General features: G+C 36.6%; 1 protein-coding gene across 2 annotated transcripts in view; it reads right to left on the reverse strand.

Annotated features, from left to right (window-relative positions):
- Positions 1 to 3,064: 3,064 nt before the first annotated feature.
- DOCK11 (dedicator of cytokinesis 11) overlaps positions 3,065 to 25,035 on the reverse strand; it is a 187,670-nt gene continuing 165,699 nt past the window's right edge. For both annotated transcript variants that reach the window (XM_036304058.1, XM_036304059.1), the window contains 9 exons: positions 20,480 to 20,586; positions 17,145 to 17,267; positions 14,965 to 15,078; positions 14,280 to 14,426; positions 9,410 to 9,620; positions 8,852 to 9,042; positions 8,342 to 8,442; positions 6,743 to 6,881; positions 3,065 to 3,536 (listed from right to left, as the gene is read on the reverse strand). In XM_036304058.1, coding sequence (XP_036159951.1) covers positions 3,414 to 3,536; positions 6,743 to 6,881; positions 8,342 to 8,442; positions 8,852 to 9,042; positions 9,410 to 9,620; positions 14,280 to 14,426; positions 14,965 to 15,078; positions 17,145 to 17,267; positions 20,480 to 20,586 — 1,256 coding nt within the window. In that variant the 3' untranslated portion in view covers positions 3,065 to 3,413. The remainder of the gene's footprint in view (positions 3,537 to 6,742; positions 6,882 to 8,341; positions 8,443 to 8,851; positions 9,043 to 9,409; positions 9,621 to 14,279; positions 14,427 to 14,964; positions 15,079 to 17,144; positions 17,268 to 20,479; positions 20,587 to 25,035) is intronic.

Consider the following 25,035-nt stretch of genomic DNA (forward strand, 5'->3'; position numbering starts at 1 on the left):
AGATAAAAATCAGGAGGGATATCTCAGCTGCAAACATCACCACTGAGAAGTGAGGGGTCCCAGCCTGACACCAGGCCCCCAGACCAGTGTTCCAGTGCCAGGAAGAGAAGTCCCCATAACTTCTGACTGTAAATACCTATGGGGATTGTGGCTGAGTGAGACTAAGCCTGCTGGAGTCCCAGTTGTTCCTCTTAAAGGAACCACAGACAGACTTACTTGGACTCACTCCCTTTGAGCTCCAGCATGGGGGCAGAGCTAGAAAGGCACCAGGAACATATGGGGAGAAACTAAATTATCTCTCTTCCTCTCACTCTAAAAAAGCAATAAAAACATATCATCAGGTGAAGATTTAAAAAAAACAACAACACACCACTGGTTATAAGGATGCTCAATGAACAAAGAGATAGGAAACATAAAATGGAACTAGAAAACATAGCAAGGAACCAGTCAGAAATGAAGAATACATGAACTGAAATGGAAAATACATTACAGGGAATCAACAGTGGAATATATGAAGCAGAGAATCAAATCTAAGATTTGGAAGATAAGGAAACGTAAAACACCCAATCAGAACAGCGAAAAGAAAAAAAGAATTAAAATAATGAGGATAGTATAAAGGAGCCTGGAGACAACTTCAAGCATACCAACATTTGCATCATGGGGCTGCCAGAATATTTGAAAACCCTATACAAAGATATAATGATGGAGCCCTACCTGGTTTGGCTCAGTGGACAGAACGTCGGTCTGTGGACCAAAGGGTCCTGGGTTCGATTCCAGTCAAGGGCATGTACCTTGGTTGCAGGCCCTGGTTGTGGTGTGTGCAGGAGGCAACCAATCAATGTGTTTCTCTCACATTGATGTTTCTCTCTGTCTTTCCCTCTCTCTTCCATTCTCTCTGAAAGATCAATGGTAAAATATCCTTGGGTGAGGATTAACAACAATATATATAAAACTTCCTAACCTGGTGAAGGAAATAGTCTAGGAAGCACAGAGAGTCCAAAACAAGATGAACCCAAAATGGCTCACATTGGGACACATTATAATTACAATGCCAAAGATTAAACAAAAAGAGAGAATCTTAAAAGCAACAAGAGGAAAGCAGTTAGTTACCTACAAGGTAGCTCCCATAAAACTGCCAGCTGATTTCTCAAGAGAGACTTTGTAGGCCAGAAGAGACTGGCACAAAATATTCAAAGTGATGAACAGCAAGGATCTACAACCAAGATTACTCTACCCAGCAAACCTATCATTTAGAATGGAAGGACAGCTAAAGAACTTCCCAGGCAAGGAAAAGCTAAAGGAATTCATCATCACTAAACCAGTATGATATGAAATATTAAAGGGTTTTCTTTAAGAAAAAAAAAAGATCAAACATATGAATAATAAAATGGCAATACATATTTATCAACTGAATCTAAAAAGGCCAAATAATCAAACAAACTAAACAGAAACAGACTCATAAATACAGAGAACTTTTTGACAGTTGCCAGATGGGAAGGGGTTTGGGGGGATGGTGAAAAAGGTGAAGGTATTAGAAAGTACAAATTGGTAGTTACAGAATAGTCATGGGATGTAAAGTACAGCATAGGAAATACAGTCAATAATATTTTGATAACTATGTATGGTGCCATGTGGGTATAAGATTTATTGAAATGATCACTAAGTTATGTAATGTCTAATCACTGGGATATACACCTGAAACTAATATAATAGTGTACGTCAACTGTAATTGAAAATAAAAAATAAAAATGGCCAAGTCAGATGCATAATCTCAACGATTTACTTGATCACGAAGTATTTAAAAAGCCAAGGCTCCATACAATCCATTTATATTTCAGTGTCTGTTTTTTGTGTGTGTGTCTGTAAAATAGGCTAACCTACATAAGAAAAATAAGTCTAACACTTAAAATTTACATGAAAGGCCGCCAAAATTATATGGATAATTCAAGCTAAAAAAGTTCTTCACATCTTGGTTTTTCCTGATTTATTTAGGTAGTCTGAGATTTCTTCATTATTAGAAATGTAATCCCTAACTCGCAGTTGCTAAGTCTGCAGTGGTTATGTACATTGACCCAAGAAATGCTGCAACCATCAAGTTCTATCAAAATACTTCCTAACCTTGTAAACTGAAGAAAATAATCATTACAAATTCCTACCTCAGGCTCTGCTACTAAAGCTTTGAAGTTGCATAGTATGCACTGACTGAAATTTCTCAGAAATGTTTTGTTTAGCTTTATGGATAGCCTCAGATGATAAAGTTCTGGCAACAAATGCCACTTGCTAGGGAAACCCATGCCACATAGGAATCCCTTGTCTTGTGTGTTGGAAGAGACCAACTTGACTACTTGGCATCATCAGGTCAAAACTTGAAGGAAGTTCGGCTGGTGTTGCTCAGTGGTTGAGCATCAACCCATGAACCAGGAGGTCACAGTTCGATTCCCCGTCAGGGCACATGTCCAGGTTGGTGGCTTGATCCCTAGTAGCGGGTGGGGGGATGCAGGAGGCAGCCAATCAATGCTTCTCTCTCATCAATTTTTTTTAGAGAAAGTGGGAGGGGGAGAGAGAGAAACATTGATGTGAGAGAGACACATCAATTGGTTGCCTACTATAGGCACCCAGACTGGGGCTGGGGAGGCAACTGAGGTACATGCCCTTGACTGGAATCAAACCCGAGACCCTTCAGTCCACAGGCTGAGGCTCTATTCACTGAGCCAAACTGGCTAGGGAAATTCTCTCTCATCATTGATGTTTCCATCTCTCTCTCCCTTTCCCTTCCTCTCTGAAATCAATAAAAATATATTTCAAAAAGACTCGAAGGAACAGCAATCTTGGTATTTTTTATGTATGTGCTTTCTTTGTGAAATTTTCCTTATTAAATAATGCTTTTGTCTCTTCTAGCCCAGTCTTGACTACCAGTAGGCAAGATTTCAAATTATCTCCCCAATCAGAAATACCCATGTCTTTAGGAAATTTGATCATGTTTTCCTCTAAGGAACAGTATAATGAATTGAACTTCCTGCCAAGAAAAATGCTAAGTTCAAAGTATTATTTTCTTCACTTCGAATTACAAGTAAGTTTTACCTTTTATTGTGTTCTGTTATACAATTTTACATAGTACCATTATTATTTTAAGCAATAATTAAGCAATTTGGATTTATGTTTTTGAGCTCTATTTCTCAGTATATAGATTTACCTAAAAAAAGTACAAACTAAGCACAGGGGTGCAATTTTCCAGGCACTTCCACGTTGCTTAAATATTTACAAATATGTAAGCACCCTGTTTGAAAGCATGAAAATTTTGGTGTCAGAAGGGAACACTCCATGTATATCAAATCTTTAAATTTTAACATTTGCACAGCTCCAAATATTCCTGAGAAAGGTCAGTCTCGTCCTCACTTTACATCTGTGGGTCCTCATATTTCAGCAGTGTATCTTGGGGAACCATAACCTCTGTCACTCGATGTACCACTAATTGCACAAAATACATGTAATGTGTCGTTCATCCAGGGAGAATGCATTGTGTCTTCTTGTATTATCTAAAACAAAGGAAATATGCATGTTTATAATGAAGCAAAACAGCCACTGCCAAAAAAGTATGTGTATATGAAATTACAGGCATATTTCAATTTATCAATGACACTTAGCTATTTAAAATGACATCAAGCAAAAAGAGCAAAAAATAACATTACCGACTTAAGTCTTCAAAGCTGTATTACAAAGGCAGCATAGCAAAAAAGCAGAAAATATCTGGTTATTCATTTAGAAAAACAAAAGACTGTAAACTGAAAAATTCAGTAAGAAGTGAGAGGTAATATAATCTTTAAAATATTTTTCTAGCACAGAGTCATAATAAGATCTCGAAACAGTGGACTCTTTGACATGAGTTTATGGACCATCTTCTAACACAGTGGTTCTCAGGATCACCTGTGGGGCTTTACAAACATGCTGATACCCATGCACCTTCCCTGGAGATTTGGGAAATAATATTAAATGAAGAGAAGTGTCATGGTGCATATTTCTAAGCACACACTATAATTATATAAGCTAATTGATACATAAGATTTTTATGGAAATGAAGAATGTCATCAAATATAGTTCATAGCCCATAAATATATAAACACATATAGTCATATTAGTATACATATTTTTAAATGATCTATTTTGTGTGATCAAAAGCAACAGAGATCTTATGTTTAGATTAGATGAAATAAAAGAATAGCACACATATAACTTCCAACATCTTCATTATACCATCCCAACTTAGGTTTCAAGTTTTCAATGCTTGGTTCTCTCAAGTTAGCTCTGAAACTTGAGTATTAATCCTGCAAATCGGTCTATGGTGGCAGTAATGCATCATTATCACTTATGTTGCTATAAATCATGTCTTATATAAAATCTGTAAGAGACAATTCCTCTTTACAACAATCATCATTCATGACACGAATCTGAAAGCATATAGAGTTTTAAGAGATGACTAACTGTCCATACCTTTCAGATGTGACCAGTGAAATGGGCAACTCATTGTAAAGAAAATAAAACATACTGAACAGACACTACAATGGCCACCACAAACTCTAAGAAATCTGTAATTAATAGTTTTAAGACAATATAAGTCCCTTTGAAAAAGTCAACAGCTTCAATAAGTTTTTAAACTTCTTTTTAAAAGGACTGTATATTTTGGTATACTGTGACAGGTTATATTGAAAAGAAAAGGCCAGGCTATATGTTTTTGTTAAGTACTCATTTATCAAACTCAACAAAATAAATCATATTTCAATACACATTTACATTTTTAAATTTTGTATTATATTTTCCTTTGGGAAACAATGTCTCAATGTATATGACTGAAAAGGAGCTCTCTTTTATGTGAGAATCTAATAAAAATATTGATTTACAAAAAAAATCACTATAAAGTCAATGTTTGCCCCAAGTAAGGCACATTTGAATATGATATATTATGACAAGAGAGCTTGCATAAATATAAACCAATAGAAACTAAGATTTTTCTTGGTTAGCTAACAATATATAATATCCAGGGTCTAAAATATTGGTCTCTACAACTAAATAAAATAGTCATGATTTATGGGAATTAAATGAGACAGTTGAAAAATATAAGAACAGATTTGTAAAATCTATGGTTCAAGGAAAAAAAAACTATAAGATGACTGCTCTAAATATCTTGATCACAGTCATAGCAGTAAATTGAATAATTTGTTTTCAATTTGAATAACAGAGTTCATGCAGCTAGGTCATGCAGCTGCATGCAAATTAAACAATTTTAATATATACACATTGGCTTAAAATAACATGTATAATTATTTTATATCTTCTGTGAAAAAGGAACTTTTGCTGTTTATTTCCCTAAGGATTATGAAGAACAGAAACCCATAGACTGGACAGTTTCTAGGAATAAATTATGCCATCTATTTGATAAAAGTATACCACAGAAAAGTGATGGTAAAGAAAGGCATACCCCCTCTGATGGACTGAGCTTGAGAGACAATAAAGAAAGTGGAATGGTTCCCTACTTTCCTAGTTTTGATCACCTGGCTGCTTTGAGAAAGAGACAAAAAAGAGCCTATGAAAACTGAACAGCAAAAGGATGCCTTGGAACAGTATGCACTCATTCCTAAGGGAGCTAACAGAAGTAAAGATAGAAAAAGAAGAAAAATAACACTGATTCCTGATTCCTTAAGCCAATAAGATTCCCAGCTATAGAGAAGGGCAATTAGGAGACTGGGACAACCAACTGGTCATTTAAAGATGGGATGATGAAAGTCTGGGTGACTGGATTCTCTATACTGTGATGACAATTGTTAGAAAGTTAGACTTCTGGTCACTCAATGCAGCCTTAGGCTAATAGTAACTAAATTCCCTATTGCTCTTCCTTAGAAAAAGCAGACAAAATAAATTCAGCGAAGTAGAGCTTGATTTAAAGTCAACTAGTTGTTTTCCTAGAAAAATTCTTCTTTTCCCCATCATCCCACAGTTCTTTGGGTGCTAACCACTGTCAGACTGTTTGTAAGAACACCCTTTGTGTGGCAGTCTCACACGGGTGAGTGCCTTCAAGCAATCACTGAAATACAGACAGCAGGACAGATGTTGGTCTCCTTTCTGGAACCAGCTTTAAGAATGTGTTATCTAAATGGTTGTACTTAATGGCATAATTTGGCTCTAAGTGCTGAATGGATCTTCGCTTCTATACTTTTCAGGTTGGGTTTTACTAAGTTAGCTATAATTGTCATTAACACTCATAGATTAAAATGCTAGTAAGTTTTATAAAAATAGGGAGTTTTGCAGGCTGTATGGGTATTAAGACAACTTCCAAATTTTGGAAATCACTCGGGATCTCACCTAAATAACAGTATCTAGTTTCTTACAGCCACAATAGGGATATTCATTTAGGGATTTGGCTACTGAGCCAATCATTAACTTCTTTAGGACCCTTCTATAGAGACTCATCCATGTTCACAGTAGAATGATGCAGACTTGTTCAGCTAGTCACTTTGAATGGCATTGTGACACAGAGCACAATATGGTTTATTTCTGATAATTGCTTTAGCAACTGCCTCAGATAATTGCTTCAAATTTGATTTGCATTATGTCATTTAAATGATTAACAATATGAGCAAATTTTAAAATACAGACTGAATAATTTCAAGGTAATGCATTTTGAACAGATTTTGTTAAGTAACACTTAAGGATCCAAGATCTTGTCATGTTCAACCACCCTAAAACTTACCTGCTCATGGATTATGTCAGACAATTCTTTCACCATTTCTCTGAAATTTGACTTTAGGCCTTCATGGTACTCAATTTGATCCTCTTTAATTAGCCGCTCATTTAGTTCAAGTGCAATGCTGCATGCTTGTATGAACTTCCTGTGGATGAAGATCAAAGATAAAGGTTTTGTTATTTACTCCCAGAAAGTCTCATTGATAATCATTTTGATATTAACTTTAACTATGGCTTTTTTGCCTATAAGATTAGAATTCTATAATTTCTCACTGTGCCATTGCTAATGCCACATCCTATTTGAAATGCCCTTTCCCTTTGTTTTCTATCTTTTCTCTCAAGTTTCAAATGTCCTTTAAAACCTGGTTCAAAACATATAACCCTTAGTAAGCCTACTTGTTCAGTCATTTACTTGATATTATATCAACAACATTTGTGCTAACACTAATTTGCATCTGTAGATAATGAGTCATTCATTCAAAAATACTTTATTTTGGGCTCACTATGTACCCAGGACAGTGTTGGGTGCTATTGGTATGAAGTATCTGCCCCGAATTCGTAAGAATGGGGGCAAAGTTGATGACTTACCATAAAAGTACTTTTCCATTATTTCGTGTATTTATGTTTAATATCCATAATTAGAGTGTAGGTGTTAGGAGACAAAGTACTTCATTGCTCATTTGTTTTTTATTCCTGTCATAGCAACTAGTAGAATATTTTTGTACATGCCAAGCCCTAACAAATACTGGTGAATGAATGACTACTGGTTACTCTGCCACCCAGAACAGCTGGTGACAAACAGGAAAGTAAATGAAATAAGTTGGGAGCAAATGAATGTGTAACTTTAGTCTACTTTACTTAACTGTCTCTCTTATTCTGAATGTAAACTCTTTTCATATATTAAACAGCTTCAAACATTCCTTAGCTTACAGCAGTGGTTCTCAACCTTGGCTGCACATTAGAATCACCTGGGAATCTTTTTAAAATCCTGATTTCTGGGCCTCATCCTCCAGAAATTCTGTTTCTTTGTTATGGGTTGGGGCCACAACATTAGTAACAAAGAAACAGAATTTCCAGAGATTGAGGACCAGAAATCAGGATTTTAAAAAGATTCTCAGGTGATTCTAACGTGCAGCCAAGGTTGAGAATCACTGGATTACAGTGATGCTCACTCAAGACAAGCTAGTACATGTGTGAGACTGGCAGAATTCAAGTGGAACTAAGGACATAGGACAGGAGGCAAGCTTCTCCAATCCTTCCAGTTCCACTTTTATTCCTACCCTAAATGGTCAGAAATGCTGTGGCATGAGGTCAGTGGGGCAAAGGAGGAAACTGCGTAATGAATTTAGGCTTGTGTTTGTGTCACAACATCCAAAGCAATAAAGTAAGTTGGTTTATTTAATCTCTTGCATCACTAGGGCATTAATGTCCTGCAGCAAGAAAGAGATCCCGCATTTACTCTGTAATTACCATTAGGAGGTCACTTAAATATTGTAAAAGAGAACAGAGAATGGCTTTTTCTGGACAGATATTATTTGGTGAATATTTTGGTTTCTTTTAAGAAGAAAATGGAGTACAAGAATAGTGAAAACTACAAAGCACTTACCTAAACATGTCTTTCAACTCACTGACTTTCTTAGATGGATACTTGCTAGCTTGACTGTCATTTAAGAAAGCTCTTGCATATGCTAATGGACCAGCATTTACCTAGATTACAGAAGAAGGAAAATGAGAGCTGTCAGAATGTAAATTTTTGCATTTCTCTTAAGAAAACAATACCCAAATACATTAAACATCTGCATCTGAGAAACGTATTTACTATTCTTACTGTAAGCTTATTTGAAAAATGATTAACTAAAGCAAATAATCTGCAAAGATGATATTCTAATAAATTAGTTAATGATTTCTGATATGTAAATACGGAATTTGGCTATCATCAGAGGAATTTATGTTAAAGTTCTCTTACATAACACAATATTTATTTGAATTGACCATAATTTCTGTATTGAGTTAATCAAAATTAATGCAAAGGTGTTTGCACTCAATAAGACTATACCACTTAGGAAAGCAAGAAAACACCAAGAAACATCTAATACGTGTTTGACAACCAACATACCTGCACTGAAACACAGCCCTGCAATTTCAGTTGGAGCTGAATCATGTCCACATCAGCAGAAGAGCAAAGTTTTTGCAGCTCTGCAGTTTTATCTTTTATTTCATCAGTAGCAACATCAATTGGCTTTAAATTAATCTGCTGTTCATAGTTTATAGGGATCCTCTTCTTCACATATGGAAAGGAGTTTGAAGCTATTAAAACATTAAGATTGATTTACTATCTCAAAAAGTCATCTGTTCCAACAGCCAAATTCATTTTTAAAAATCCACTGTGCTTAATTTTCCCCAGGCCTTCTCTAGACAATACTTTAGGGTACCATAGAGAACCTTATTACTTCAGTATTGAGAAAGAAATTATCTTTATGAGACACTTCAGAGCAATCACGATTTACATATAGGAAAACTATGATTTAGCACATCCCTGTTTGTGCAAGCCAGTGACTTAACAGCAGAACAATGAATGATTAAAATTTCAGTTACATTTTCTGGCTGGCCAGCTGCTATCTGTGTTTATTTCAAAGGACCAAGTCAAACAAGTCATATGCAAAGTCCTACTTACTAGTCAGGATTGTACGACGTTTGCACTGTTCTTCTATGCAGCCTTGCTTTTTGCCGGATAATGTATAAGGAGCCTCAAAAACAAATTTGTTGATATTATGGTTTCTTTCAAACTCAGTCTTTCTTTCTGTGAGTTCTTTGTCATCAAAGTAGGGCTTCACATAGGTGACTTGGATATGAGCATATTTTGGATCAAGCTCTTTGGCATTTACCTATAAATAAGAAAGTTCTGGTTTTTATTGAATAAAATGGGAAAAGGGGTACAGGTAAGCTACTAACTCTTTTGAGATCAACTGAGGTACATTGCCACTATGACCGTGTTCCCAATTGAACAGATACCTGGAGAAGGTCTTTGTTCTTTTTTAGGGATCATTTCCTTCTATATATAAGTTACAGAAACCTATTTGTAGATTACAGAAATGTAGGAAGAAGATAAAAACTATAATCCTACCACTCAGTAGTGACCATCATTTACATATTCATACATTTCCTTCCAATCTTTTTCCTATGCACATATATTTACAAAACTGAGATAATTGTTTTATAATCTGAGTCCTTAAAAAGATATTAAAATGGTTAATTGTATATTTGAATTCCGCCTCAATAAACATGTATTAGAGCAGCGGTTCTCAACCTGTGGGTCGCGACCCCTTTGGGGGTCGAACGACCCTTTCACAGGGGTCATCTAAGACCATCAGAAAACACATATATAATTACATATTGTTTTTGTGATTAATCACTATGCTTTATGTTCAATTTGTAACAATGAAAATACATCCTGTATATCAGATATTTACATTATGATTCATAACAGTAGCAAAATTACAGTTATGAAGTAGCAACGAAAATAATTTTATGGTTGGGGGTCACCACAACATGAGGAACTGTATTAAAGGGTTGTGGCATTAGGAAGGTTGAGAACCACTGTATTAGAGAAAGGACTCTGAGATGACAGAGCATCAGAAATCTACCTTCCTACCTAGACAACAGTTATATTGGTAGAATCTGTCTCATGAAACTATTTGGGGACTCTCTAGTCTGTTGAAGATTTGCAACTTCTGGGGAAAGACCTAAACAGAAAATTGCAGGTGATTTTTATTTTGGTCAGTTTCAGCTCTTGGCACAATGGCAGCTACTCATACACCTCACCTCAGCCCCATGTCAGGCAGCTGTGCACATGTTCCCGAACAGCATTATTCACAACAGCAAAAACATGAAAGCAACCCAAGTGCCCACCAACACATGGATAAACAAAATGTGACACACACACACACACACGAATATTATTCAGCCTTAAAAAGAAAGAATATTCCACAAGATGAAAATTGCTTTGAAGATGGTGAGTGGTAATGGCTGCACAACAATGTGAAGTAAATTAATATCATTGAACTATACACTTAAAAATGGTTAACACAGTATATTTTACTGGAGGCCCGATGCATGAAAATCTGTGCAAGAGTAGGCCTTCCTTTCCCTGACTGGCTTCGCCTGGGCCCCAGCTTCGTCAGGAAGGACGTACAGAATGACGTCCAGAAGACGTCCAGTCTAAGTAGCATATTACCCTTTTATTATTATAGATGTACTCCATATCAGCAGTCGCCAACCTTTCAGACATCACAGACCACCAGTGATCCACGGATTACCAGTTGGCGACCACTGCTCCAGATGGTGCCCAGGACCCTCTTTCCGTGTTTAAGCCAACTAACATTGACTTGTGCCATTGCCAATATCTTACATTTTATGACAGTCAGGCCTTTTTGTGTTTAGTGTAGGAAGCAAAATATCAAACAAACAACAGAAACCTTCTAAGAAATAGTCTCTGTAACTCTTTTTCCCTCCACATATATAAGATGGACAGGGGATAGAAAGTTTCTTACCATCTTTTAACTTCTCCAAATCTATTCTACTTGCTCTTACATAAAAACCTAAAAGCCTATTTCCAGAAACCTTAACCTTCTTTTATCTCCCATTAAAAAGCTAGATCTCTCCAGAGAGCCATCAGGAGATAGTTAATTATCTGGCTAAGACAAAATACAGAAGTAAAATAAAAAAGGCCACGCCTGATTTTAACTTTATAAAGTGAATTATGTGTGATAAATCATTCCAATAGTACACAAGGGAATATATGAAAAGTAAAAAATATCTTTCTTCCCAGGTAAGACTCTAGTTCCCCTCCTCAGGGCTAACCATGGTTAACAATTTTATATGTATTGTTCCTGAAATTTCCTAAGCATAGCTTATACAAGTGAGTATATGTGAATAAGGTTTTACACAAATGTGATCATACTATCTATACAACCTGCACCTCATCTTTTATCCTCCTAAGCAATATATCTTGGTAGATTTCTAAGTATTGATATGAAACTCTTAACACCTAGGTTACTATATCCATTCTGTGGGTAATACCACCATTTCTTTAGCCATATGGACATTTAGACTGCTTTCAGGTTTTTTCTATATAAACTTTGCAGCAATAAATAACTTTAAACATACATCTTAATGTATGTACATCTACAAAATAAAATTTTAAATGTGCAACTGTTGGGTCCAAGGAAACATACAGTTTAAAATATTGGGATATATTACTGAACTGCTCTTTACACTGTCTGTATTCTTAAGCACATTTTGTTCTTTGGCAAAGTAAAAGAGTGGTTTTTAATTTTTACTCTTACACACTAAGAAATAAGGATGTTAAAAGCAGCAACTTCTTATTATATCTGTTGCCGATGGGGAATGACTAAAATATTGTGCATACAAATAATGTCAGGAGTCCAGGCACCTGATGGTGGTTTGTCATTAGCACATGTTGTCCAGGTTTTCAGAGGCAGAATAAAACAGAAAACTGTATGCTGTTCAGCAAGCCTGGCTTTCCATTAATTCCCCATTAATAGTATCAGTAGTGTGGTGGCAAGCCTAAGACTATCTGGCTACAAGGAGATAAAAATCTCTTGCTCTCTTAATACAATAAAACACAAAATAGTTAAAACTAGTAAGGAAAGAATCAAGGAGGTCCTGCCAAATATTAATGAATTTTGGACCTACCAGTAAATCTATTTTTATATGTCTAAAGTTAAAGAGATGTAGGTAAATCTACAAAGTGAAGAGATGATTTTCACAGTGGGCAGTGAAGTCTCCACCATTGCCATGGGCTTTGCACTCTGGCAATGCTGCCTACTAGCTGTTAAGTGCTTTGCAAAGCACCATGTCCACTGGGAAATACTGCTGTGGCCTACAGATCCTAACTATATAGGTCCTTTCTATCTTAAAAATCAGCTCACTGTGGCAAAAAGTATGGAATTTCCTCAAAAAATTAAAAAGGGAATTCCCATTTGACGCAGTAATCCCATTTCTAGGAATAGGAATATATCTTAAGAAATCAGAAACACCAATCAGAAATAATATATGTACCCCTATGTTCACAGCAGCACAATTTACAATAGCTAGGGTTTGGAAACAGCCTAAGTGCCCATCAGCAGATAAGTAGATTTAAAAACAGTGGTACGTCTACACAATGAAATTCTATACTGCTGTAAAAAAGAAGAAATTCTTACCATTTGCAACAGCATGGATGGACCTGGAGAGCATTATGCTAAGCGAAATAAGCCAGTCAGAGAAAGATAAATATCACATGATCTCACTCATTTGTGGAATATAATGAACAACATAAACTGATGAACAAAAATAGATCCAGAGACAGAGAAGCATTGAACAGACCATCAAACCTCAGAGGGAAGGAGGGGAGGAGAGAGTAGAGATCAACCAAAGGACTTGTATGCATGCATATGAGCATAACCAATGGACACAGACACTAGGGGGGTGAGGGCATGTGCTGGGGGTGGGAGTGGCCGGGGAGAGGTCAATGGGGGAAAAAGGAGATATATGTAATACTTCAAACAATAAAGAATTTAAATTTAACAAAATCAGCTCTGTTCCTGGGCACTCCCATGGTAACTAAGGATGGTCAGAAATTCGTGCTATGCTTTCCTGAAATTCTGTCTATAGGGACCTATGCATTTCCCATGAAAGGGCCTCTCTTGATGGAACTTTTCTCATCCTGCCTTGGCAGGGCCTGATGAGATGGATAACCTTTAGAATAAGACCCAAGGTATCTCTCCTAAACCCACTTCATTATAAATATAACTACTGAACTAAGGATATCTTTAGAATAAAATGTGTGCCTTGAGATGATTTTAATCATTAAGTATAACATTGAGAATCATGATGAGCAACAGCAATCACAATAATAGCTAACCTTTATTAAGCATGCTGGCTTCTATTATTATTAATGAATGTTTTTTATGTACCAGAAACTCTAACCACTTTCCATATATTTACTCATTTAATCCATATAAAACTCCACGAGGAAGGCACTAATTACTATTATTTTAATCCTCAACAGAGGACATGCTTTTTATTGATATGAGAGAGAGGCAGAAGGGGGAGGAGGGGAGAAAGACACATCGATCAGTTGCCTCCCATAAGCACCCTGACTGGAGATTGAACCCACAACATGTGTATGTGCCCTGACTGGGAATCGAACCCGTGACCTTTCTGTGTATGGGATGACACTCCAACCAACTGAACTACACAAGCCAGAGCAAAGGCACTATTATTATCTCAATTTTACTGAGAAAAATAAGGCACAGAGAGGTTAAGTAACTTCCCCATAGTCACACAGCCAGCAAGTGACAGAGAATGGAAATTTGGATCCTGCTCTCTCTGACTCCAAAGCCCCTGTCCTTTCTTTCACTATCTGGAAAGATTCTATTTCCATGCTTCTCCTCCATCAGCTAATATAAAAAAAAAGTCAGGAGCAATATACCATGCTTGGAACTACCAAATAATGATTTCACAATGTAGGGTATAGTTACCTTGTCTGAATCCTGAATTATTTTCACATTCTCTGTACCAAATTTTTCACCATAAAGCTTAACAAGTCTCAGGGAAATCTCTGAGAGGCCAGTGAGCTTTGGCTCTTTGTAGATGTACTCCTTTCCATCTTCTTCTTCAAAAAAAGACTGTTGTAAAGTTAAACATATAATCATTTATAAATTGTATGAGCAAACAGCATTTAAAGAAAACCTGCTAAATGGCTACTAATAATGCATTTGAAATACATTTGAAATAAAAGTACTGAAATCCATGTCCATATATTTCCCCTTTTAACTTCAGATAAATGAGAATTTTCAAATTCACAGTCATATGAACATGATTGGCCTAAAGATTTCCACACTAGATTTTTCTAGTTTCCAGTATACTTACCTGTTTTTTATTTGAAAGCTTGAACTACTAGATATTAAAAATATACTTTTGGAAGCTTAACAGAAAATGAAAGTGAGGGAAAAATTCAAATGCTATATGCTGGACTCTGACCTAATGGGTTTAGATATGAGAGTCACAGTGAACTTTGTACTTACAACAGAGGCTTCCTGTGGTTGTGATACGCACTCTATCTGGACAGAATTCCAGAGCCAGTAACTGCTGCTATGGTTATCTAATAATGTAAAGGTGAATATTTAAAAAGAAAAAGAACTTTATGAACTAATGTGTACTTACTTGGCCATAAAAAGCAACTCTGAAGAAAGTGCCTAAAAGTCTTTTTTTTGTGTGCATAACCTCCAGAATTTTTGTGTAAGCTCCATGAAGAGTTCTATAAACTTGAGTAAGTTTCTGAAAAATGAGAATATACAAATCAGCTTTGTCTATTGGTTAAATATTAAATGTCTTTAAGATAAATGCCCAGGGATAAAAAACAAAAAAAGATAAGTGCCCAGGGGATAAAAAACATTTCCTTGTCAAAATGGTTTTGATAGGGTCATTCACACCCCCATCCCTATTATCACAATTAGACAAAATCTTAACTTTAGGTCTAAGGATAGAGCTAAAAACAGTCAAACAACACTGTATTTTGAAGTATCATGCTTTATTTCATTAACATCTGAATGGTAACATGCACTTTAAAAATACTATATTATTACTGACTACTACTATTTTCGATATTTCTGAATTATTTAAACTGAAACAGAAGCAAAATGTTTTGCTTGAATCCTTAGGTGGAGAGATAGAATAAACAATTCATGCAAAAACTTTTGGAGATGAAATACAGATACAAAAATAAGTAATAGTATAAGCCTCAGTGAGGCGTGCTTTTATACATGTACACAGATGTTTTCAAAGACTATGTTCTTCTGCACACCCAGAAAAGGAAAGCACGTGGTGCAAAGAACATTATCAAGAATGTGAAATGACAACCTATAGAGTGGGAGAAGATTTTTGCAAATTAAAATCTGATGAAGGTTTTGGATTCAGAAAATATTAAGAACTCTCATAATTTTTAAAAAAGACAAACAACCCAATTTTAAAATGGGAAAATCAACAGGTACATGAAAAGATGCTCAACATCACTAATTATTAGGGAAAAGCAAATCAAAGAGATACCACTTCACACCTATTAGAATGGCTCTTATCAAAAAGGCAAGAAATAAATGCTGGCGAGGATTTGGAGAAAGGGAACTCCCTGTGCACTGTTGGTAGGAATATAAATTGGTGCAATTACTATGGAAAACAGTATTGAGATTCCTCAAAAAATTGAAAGTAGAACTATCAACTGATATGGCAATTCCATTTCTGGATATTTATCTGAAGAATGAAAAGAAATATGCACCCCCATGTTCACTGCAGCATGGTGATGGATGTTAACTGGACTTATTGTGGTGATTATTTTGCAATTCAAATATTGAATCATTATTTTGTACCCCTGAAACTGATATAATGTTATGTCAATTATATCACAATAAAAATTATATATAAAAGAAAAAATATGGGCAAAGGACTTGAGTATACATTTCTCCAAAGGAGATATACAAATGCTCAACTAGTACATAGAAAGATGTTCAAAATCATTAGTCATTAAGGAAATACAAATCAAAACCACAATCTGACACCACTTCATACCCACTAGGATGGCTTTTTTCTAAAATATATTTTTATTGATTTCAGAGAGGAAGGGAAAGGGAGGGAAGGTAAGGGAGAGAGAGAGAGAGAGAGAGAGAGAGAGAGAGAGAGAGAGAGAGAAACATCAATGATGTGAGATAGTAATTGATCGGCTGCCTCCTGCACACCCCCTACTGGGAATCGAGCCTGCAACCCAGGCATGTGCCCTTGACTGGTTTTGAACCCAGGACCCTTCAGTCCACAGGCTGACACTCTAGCCCAGGGGTGGGCAAACTTTTTGACTCGAGGGCCACAATGGGTTCTTAAACTGGACCGGAGGGCTGGAACAAAAGCATGGATGGAGTGTTTGTGTGAACTAATATAAATTCAAAGTAAACATCATTACATAAAAGGGTACGGTCTTTTTTTTTTTTTAGTTTTATTCATTTCAAACGGGCCGGATCCGGCCTGCGGGCCGTAGTTTGCCCACGGCTGCTCTAGCCAGTGAGCCAAACCAGCTAGGGCTGAACAGTATTTTTAAGGATTGTAACTTTCCAAGTGGACAAATGTTTCAAAGTGATACATTAAGTATTTATATTCTATGATAAGAAAGAAATGTCATAATATAATTAACCTTCTATTCTTCAGAGGTCATATAGTAATAGTAACATAACTATATTACTACTTTTTCCAAGACCAAAATAAAATATTAAATCACAGATTTAATAAAGGTTTAATATCTAGAAAATATAAAGAACTCTCACAATTCAACAAAAAATGGGCAATGATGCAAACATGCTTACCTCAAACTCACGGCGTTTCTCATAAATTGGAATGATCAGCTTGGAAATCTCAGAAATTACTTCATAACGCTCTGCTTTCCATAAGCCATCCACACATTGTTCTAGCAACTCCAGCAAAACTTCCTGCATTAAGAGAAAAAATGTAATCAGGAATTAAAAATAGTTTTAGAGTTCTGGGCAAATAAATTATGAACCATTTCAAGTTAACAAAAAATTAACAGAATGTACTAATTAAAATGAAATGCACAGGATTATATTTGTGTAACTATAGTTTGTTTTTTTTTTGTTTGTTTGTTTTTTTTAAAATATATTTTATTGATTTTTTTACAGAGAGAAAGGGAGAGAGATAGAGAGTTAGAAACATCGATGAGAGAGAAACATCGATCAGCTGCCTCCTGCACATCTCCTACTGGGGATGTGCCCGCAACCCAGGTACATGCCCTTGACCGGAATCGAACCTGGGACCTTTCAGTCCGCAGGCCGACGCTCTATCCACTGAGCCAAACCGGTTTCGGCTATAGTTTGAAATAAAATACTTGAAATATTTGAAATTGAAACCATCCTTAAAAATATGAAACGAATGTTGACATTAGTAAACTACATTCGTTTTGTTTATGCATATAATGAAGACGTTAACTATACTTACAAATAGTAATACACTGAGAAGGATTATCTTTGAAAAGGGGTAAGTTGTTTGTTCCAAACTGAGGAGGTCTAAATTAAATTTTATTATTATTGGTTTAACTCATATATTTTAATACAGGCACTAAATCAGGGGTGGGGAACGCCCAGCCCATGGGCCATATAAGGCCCATTAAATCATTTGGTCTGGCCCTGCCAAAGTATTAGGGGTGAGTTAATTAAATGTTTGACCAAGTATAGCAAGCTAATTTTTAAGTTGGTAATTTTGTATGGCCCAAGAATGTTATAAATATCCAAATGGCGCTTGGCAGAAAAAAGGTTCCCAACCCCTGCATTAAATGGAAAACCATTTTTATTTTTCATTTAAATAAACTTGGAAATCAATGTCTTTATTTTTCTATAGGCTAGTGTATAAGGAAGAAACCTTATTAAGTAAACTAAAACATTAAACAGCACTTCATAGAACATGATTTTATCTGTATATTTCAAATAAAGTATATGTATAAATTATGACTGCAGATCACAAACGAGTTGTAACAAATGTGTTTACACAGAACATTGAGTATAGTTATTGTCTAATAAGAAACATTACTGCTTTCCTTGAGAGTATAAAAGAGAGACAGGCTCAAGGACATTTTTTATGAAAAAGCTAAAGCTGCTTTTTGGAAAGCAAGGACAAAACTTCAGTTGTGCTGATCCATTTATCTCCCCTGAACCCCCTGGAATCTTTCTGCTGCCAGCCATAACAACTGGAATTCTATGGAAAGTCATCTAAGATCCAAAAAGTGAATTAATTTACCCAAAGGGTCACAGTCAGATAATGAACTGGAACTAAAATTCCAGTATCTCGATTCTGTTATGATTAATCCAGCAAACGTGTTTAAATATCTACTCTTCTAGATTCTGGGCATAAAAGGAACCTCACTCTCAAGTAAGTCAGTGATAAAGCTTGATATTTATGCAGCACTTAATGACCTATAAAGAGCCGTCAGGTTTATTGTGAAGTAACCAGGACAGTATTACTATCTTTATTTTACTGACCAGGAGACAGACCCGTACAGAAACAGTAGGTAAAGCTTCCAGGCATATCATTTTAGCTTAAGTAAACTAGAGCTAATTGAGATTTGCTTGTATTATAAAAAACAGCTCATAAAGTATTTAGTATTTATGAAGTGTGTCTCTATCACTTTAACCTGACTGCTTCTTGTGTTTCTTAATACAACTTAAAAATGTATTCACATGGGACTACAATTCCTTAAATCTTTCTGCTTTTGATTTTTTCTTTTTTTTTTTCATGTTCCCATTCTTCAATTGTAAAGTTCTGTATGGTTCACTCCCTGGTCCTCTGGTCTTCATTTGCTATATTATCTCCCATCCTCACTCTGATTTGATGACTTCCAAACACGGATTTCCAATCCTGATCTCTCTGCTTAGGTCCAGTTCTGAATTTCTCATGGCCTAATGTTTATTTCTATTTTGATAACCTTTTACTTCAAATTCAACACACATCAAAAACTGAATTCATAATCTTACCTGTAAAATCATCCATCTATCATTTTTCTCTAATATCCAAACCTGAAATCTCAAAGCTACTTTGACTCTTCCCCTCCTACAGTCAGCAAGTTTTCCTCTTTGTGTCAAAGTTTTGCCTGAATCTGTCACTATTTGGGTTTAGGCCCCAACTCAATTGCATCACATTGGACCCTTAGGGTAGCCCCCTCTCTAGTCTCTGCCTCTAGCCCCTATCTATCTACTTCCAATACATACTACCACTGAATTAACCTTTCCTCTTCTTTGCTTTGACCTTGTCATGCTTCAGCTCAAAAACCTTTAATAGCAATTCAACAGTCTAATGAATAAAGCCCAAATATTCATAGTTTCTCAAAATTAAGACCTCAGCTACTACTTTTCTCTAATACAAATCCACTGGTTTAGTCCAAAGGATCCACTTACTTGTGCCTAAAACCTGCCTTATACTTTCCCACCACTTAACTTTTGTTTCTGCTATTCTCCTGTTAGTACGCCTTCAAGATGAACTCATTCTTCAAACCCCTCTCTACTCTAATACCTCCTCTGTTCTACTTCAGCTCAAAGGTATCTCTTTCACCTTTGACTTTGCATGGAACATACTGTTTATATTATTCAAATGGCACTATCTTATTTTCATTTTGTGATGGTGTCTTATCTCTCAGGTAGACATTACAGGTTAAAGATCAGACATATCTAATTATCTGATAGCTCCTATATCATCAAGTTCAGAACCTTGCTCATAAGTCAGTGCTCAGTAAATATTGGTTGACTGTGTGACAACTGAATCTGTTTGCTACCCATATGAAGTTTAGAGTAGAAATTTTCCATTTCAAAAATACTTGTATGGATCCTCTGCTTAACTGTTACCTTAACAATATTTTAATGGAAGATTCTCCAAACTATGCTGACCCTGATCTGGTTACTGTGATGGTGATTTGAAGATAATAAATGTTGCATTTCTAAAACCAGACATTAGGAAGAGTTCCAGAGACAGGGTTCGCCACATTCCTAACAGGAACATCATTGCTCTGGGAAGTCTTAATGCTTACAGTTCATCAACCTTAGATACCTTCCAAATTAAGTTAGTTGTAATAATTGTTAAATAAACATATATTTAAGAAGTTAAATTTATATAACTGGCAATGCAGGCCCTGGAATCTTACTTCAGTATAATGGACATCCATCATTCCAGCATCTTCTTTCATTGCTCCTTCTTCATCTATATTGGGAGTAATTTTCTTGAAGGCTGAACATCCATTAGGGAATAATTCTGTATGAACAAAAAAACAGTGAAGTAAATTTATATATGAAAGTGTTTTGTAAATAACAGCCTTAGAGTGATTTGTTACCCTTAAAAATAAACATGGATATTCTTTGTGAGGATCAAAGGCACAAGTATAATTTTCAGTTACAAATATTTTAATAAATTATTTTCATTTACTACACATTCTACCAGTCTTTTCCCCCAAAAGTGAGCTCAACTTATTTACAACTAAGTTTCATTCTCTGACTACATATCATTTTCATTGGCTAGTACAGTAAATGTTTCTCTAGTGAGATCTAAAAACTGTTACAAATAATTTCATCCTGTGTTCAACTATGGTCTCACCTAAACAAGGAGGGCATGTACTTTTCAGGTAATCACTGAAAGAGTTTCTGTAACCATCTGTAGCTCCTGATTTTACTGGAAATTTTTGGGGAAAAGTCAGTTGTTGTGGGAGGCCTAACCTAGGACTTGTAAGACAGGCAGAAAAATAAAACAGATGGCGCCCACTGGAGCAGCTCAGTAGTTGAGCATCTACCTATGAACCAGGAGCTCTTGGTTTGATTCCCAGTCAGGGCACATGCCCGGTTGCAGGCTTGATCCCCAGTGGGGGGTGTGTAGGAGGCAGCTCATTGATGATTCTCTCTCATCATTGATGTTTCTATCCCTGTTTCTCTCTTCCTTCCTCTCTCTGATATCAATAAAACATCCTATATAATAAAGAGCTAATATGCTAATTAGACTGAACAGCAGAACGACCATCTGGATGACATTCCAGATGAAGCTGGGCTGCAAGGGGCTGTGAGGGCCAGCCGGGCCCAGGTGAAGCAGCTGGGGCCAAACCCCTTGCATGAATTTCGTGCATCAGTGCCCTTGCCACTCTAGATGATCCAGCCCTTGCTGACATGCTGGAATTGGCTCCCCAAACCTGAGAAGGAATGATTGCTTGCTATCAGACAGTTCAGGGCATCTCAATCTACATGTTATTGCTCCCTGTTGGCCAAACACATCGGGCCTCTAGTATTTTAAGAAAATAAAATAAAACAGATGGAAAGTATGAAGCATTCTTGGAAAAACAGGTCAGGACACAGAAGAACCAGAGACTTGGAGCTAGATAGACCCACTTTTGTCACTAACTGTGTGCTTTTAGACATGTTTCTCTCTCTAAGACTTGGTCTCATCATCTGTAAAACAGTGATAATTAACCTATGATAATTAAATGAAAGTAAAGTGTTTAGAACAGTACCTATCATATAAGAAGTATTCAAGCCCTAACCAGTTTGGCTCAATGGATAGAGCATCGGCCTGCAGACCGAAGGGTCCTGGGTTTGATTCCAGTCAAGGGCAGTACCGCAGTTGTAGACTCCTCCCCCACCAGGGCCCTGGTCAGGGTACATGCAGGAGGAGGCAACCAATCGATTTGTTTCTCTCATGTCAATGAATCTGTCTTTCCCTCTCTCTTCCACTCTCTCTAAAAATCAATGGAAAAATATCCTCGGGTGAAGATTAAAAACAGAAGTAGTATTCAATGAATTGTTATTACCAAACAAAGCTGCCAAAAATATACTAGCTTCTCCAAAACAGAATAAAATAATTGCTGCCAGCTGGTATAGTAAATGACTCTGCAGCTGGATCCCTGGGAAGTAGGAAGAGAGTTCAAGCTGAGAACAGGTGCTATAGGATCGTGGACCAAATTGTCACTGTCAGGCAGGAGTTTAGGTACAGAAGACTACATGGTTGCCCTACAGATTCTGGACAGAGGAAGATGTCAAATAACCCCTGTTGTTGCTACGTTTACCCTTATCTAAGTGGGTAATTTTAGAGTTAAGGAAAATTCACCCTCCTTATGACAGAATCTGCTAGTCAGTGAAAAGTGGCTGGTCACAAAGGGAACAAACACCTATTGCAATCTATTCTACAATCTAGAATCAATTGCAATCTAGAAAAAAAACTATTCTAAAATTTCTCTAATAATGATGCTTAGAAATAATGACTACTCACAGCTAAATATCTGGTAAGCATCCCTGGTGAGAAGTTGGAGAAGGAAGAAGGAAGGTTTAAGAAAGCCAAACCACATACTGCGATTTCTCAGAATTCTTGTGGGAAAAGATCATGTTACAGGGCTTAGAGTTTGCCAACTCTTTTTGTCTAAATGAAAGCTAACAAGACACACGTGTATCTTCTGATAAGATGCTTGATACAACATGGGTTATCAAGTAAGAACCACACTGTTATTAGAGATATGGAATTCTGGTGAGGGAATATGGAGTTGCTTTAAAGTACTTTGTCAAGAATGGAGAAACACAATAGGGGGTGGTCAGTGGATTTCTGTTAAGGCAGAAGGCATGTCAGAAATAATGAGATTTACTGGGCTTTAGAACTGTTTCTGTTCAAGCACATTAGCTAATAAAAACCACTGAAGAAAGAGCATGACACACTTCTTTTGAAAGTATGACACTTCATTTCCGAAGATAAGCATGTCTAAAATGGTCTGTTATGGACTTCTCTTCAAAGTACTGACCACAGCAAGATACGGAACCCATACCAGAATGTAAATCAATTCATTTCCTTCTTCGACACAGTCTTTCCATGAAAAGAAAAGCAAAAGTCAGCTGAACTAAACATTGTGCTCAGTGACACAGTTGATTTACATTCAGGACAACATTCCTCCCGATCATGGACCAGTAACAAACAGGCCTCAGACTGGCAGCTGGTCTCCAGGGCACTCAGAGTAGTCTTGCAGTAAAACATCTCAAATATAGGAGAAAACCTTCCATTTGATCATCTCTATGAAATTAAGAGCTAGGCAGTAGGGAAGAGGGCCCTAAAACTTGAGTGAAACCACTCCCGTGGAGGGTTGGGCAGTGGGAGAAGGGGCAGCAGCCAGGCAGCCCAGGTTCCAGAAGGTTGTCAGCACTTGCCTGCCCCTGCAGCCATAAGGCCAAGAAAAAGGTCAGTTCCACCAAGGGGACAGTGAAGGAGCCTAAGAGGAGATGGGCAAGTTTGTCAGCTAAATCTGCTCCTGCAAAGTGGAAACAAAAAAAGTACAAACAAAAGGGGGAGGGGAGCAAAGGGAAAACAGGCCAAAGTGGCTAACCAGGAACCTAAAGATCTGCAGAAAGTGGAGAAACTAAAAATGAGGGGAGTCCAGACTTGGATGTAGCAGAAGAGAAAGAAGCCAGGTCTGATTAATATCATGTACCATGTCTCATCAGTGGTCCCTGCCTCCCTTGTATAATCCAGAAGAATATTTATATCAACTATTTTGGAAATGCAATGTTTGTAGTAGGAGAAGGAGGGAATTCCACTTCAGCCCATTTTTGGTCTAAATTTAGCTTCTTATGCTGGTTGGGTTGTTTTTTTTTGCGGGGGGGGGGGGGGACAACCAGAAAATAGTGGGATATTGAATATTGGGAGAGGATTTGATTATCTTAGGTGTCAGTTTAATATTCCATAGATGGGGTAGTTTTTATATCCTACAATACAAAAGCATCCTAAATGGCAATATGGAATTAATCATGCATTTAATATGTCTTGAACATATTAAATTACTTCTATTCTCATGTTTTTGGTAGAATTATTTCCTAAAGAAAACCACTCCTTGATCTTGGCCTCTCCCTTTCAGGATTTTGTGCATCTGCAACATCTTTGGTATAGTAGTTCCAGTTTTCCTAGTAACTTTGTTAATGTGCTGTGAAAGATTGAAGGTTTGATTATCTAGAGCAGTGGTCGGCAAACTCATTAGTCAACAGAGCCAATTATCAACAGTATGATTGAAATTTCTTTTGAGAGCCAAATTTTTTAAACTTAAACTATATAGGTAGGTACACTGTTATTAACTTAATTAGGGTACTCCCAAGGCTTAGGAAGAGCCACACTCAAGGGGCCAAAGAGCCGCATGTGGCTCGCGAGCCGCAGTTCCACGGATCTAGAGCATCTGATATTAAATTGTGAACTAGTGGGACTTAGATGTAAAAGCGTATCAACATTTGAAGATATTGGTACTTGATACTCTATTAAGGAAAATTAGCTAACTGCACATTTTAAGCCAGAAAGTCACCAAAATAACTGTTTAGGAAAGAATCACAACTACATGACTTTTTAGATTTTGGGTACGAAAGTTAAGAATTGTGTACAAACTGAAATGTCTGTGTACTTAACCTCAAAACAACTGATAAAATCTCAATTATGAAAGAAAAATCTTGAGTGAAGAGATACAGAATGTAGTCTTTACCAAGGAAAAGGGTCAATCCCTGAAGGCCTTAGGCTGCTAGTCCATGGCTGAGGAAATAATTCCTGTCTGCTCTGAGGAGATTATTACTTTAAGTGATTCCCAAATCTGGGGTTTTTCATCATTTCCTTCTTCAATGATGTATATAATGCTGTGATTTGGGGGAGGACAAAATGCCCGAGATCAGATAAGGCTAAAGCATCTAGGGAGAGTGCCTTTTAGAA

This window comes from Myotis myotis, unplaced genomic scaffold (assembly GCF_014108235.1).
Source record: "Myotis myotis isolate mMyoMyo1 unplaced genomic scaffold, mMyoMyo1.p scaffold_m19_p_4, whole genome shotgun sequence".
Classification (NCBI taxonomy): Eukaryota; Metazoa; Chordata; class Mammalia; order Chiroptera; family Vespertilionidae; genus Myotis; species Myotis myotis.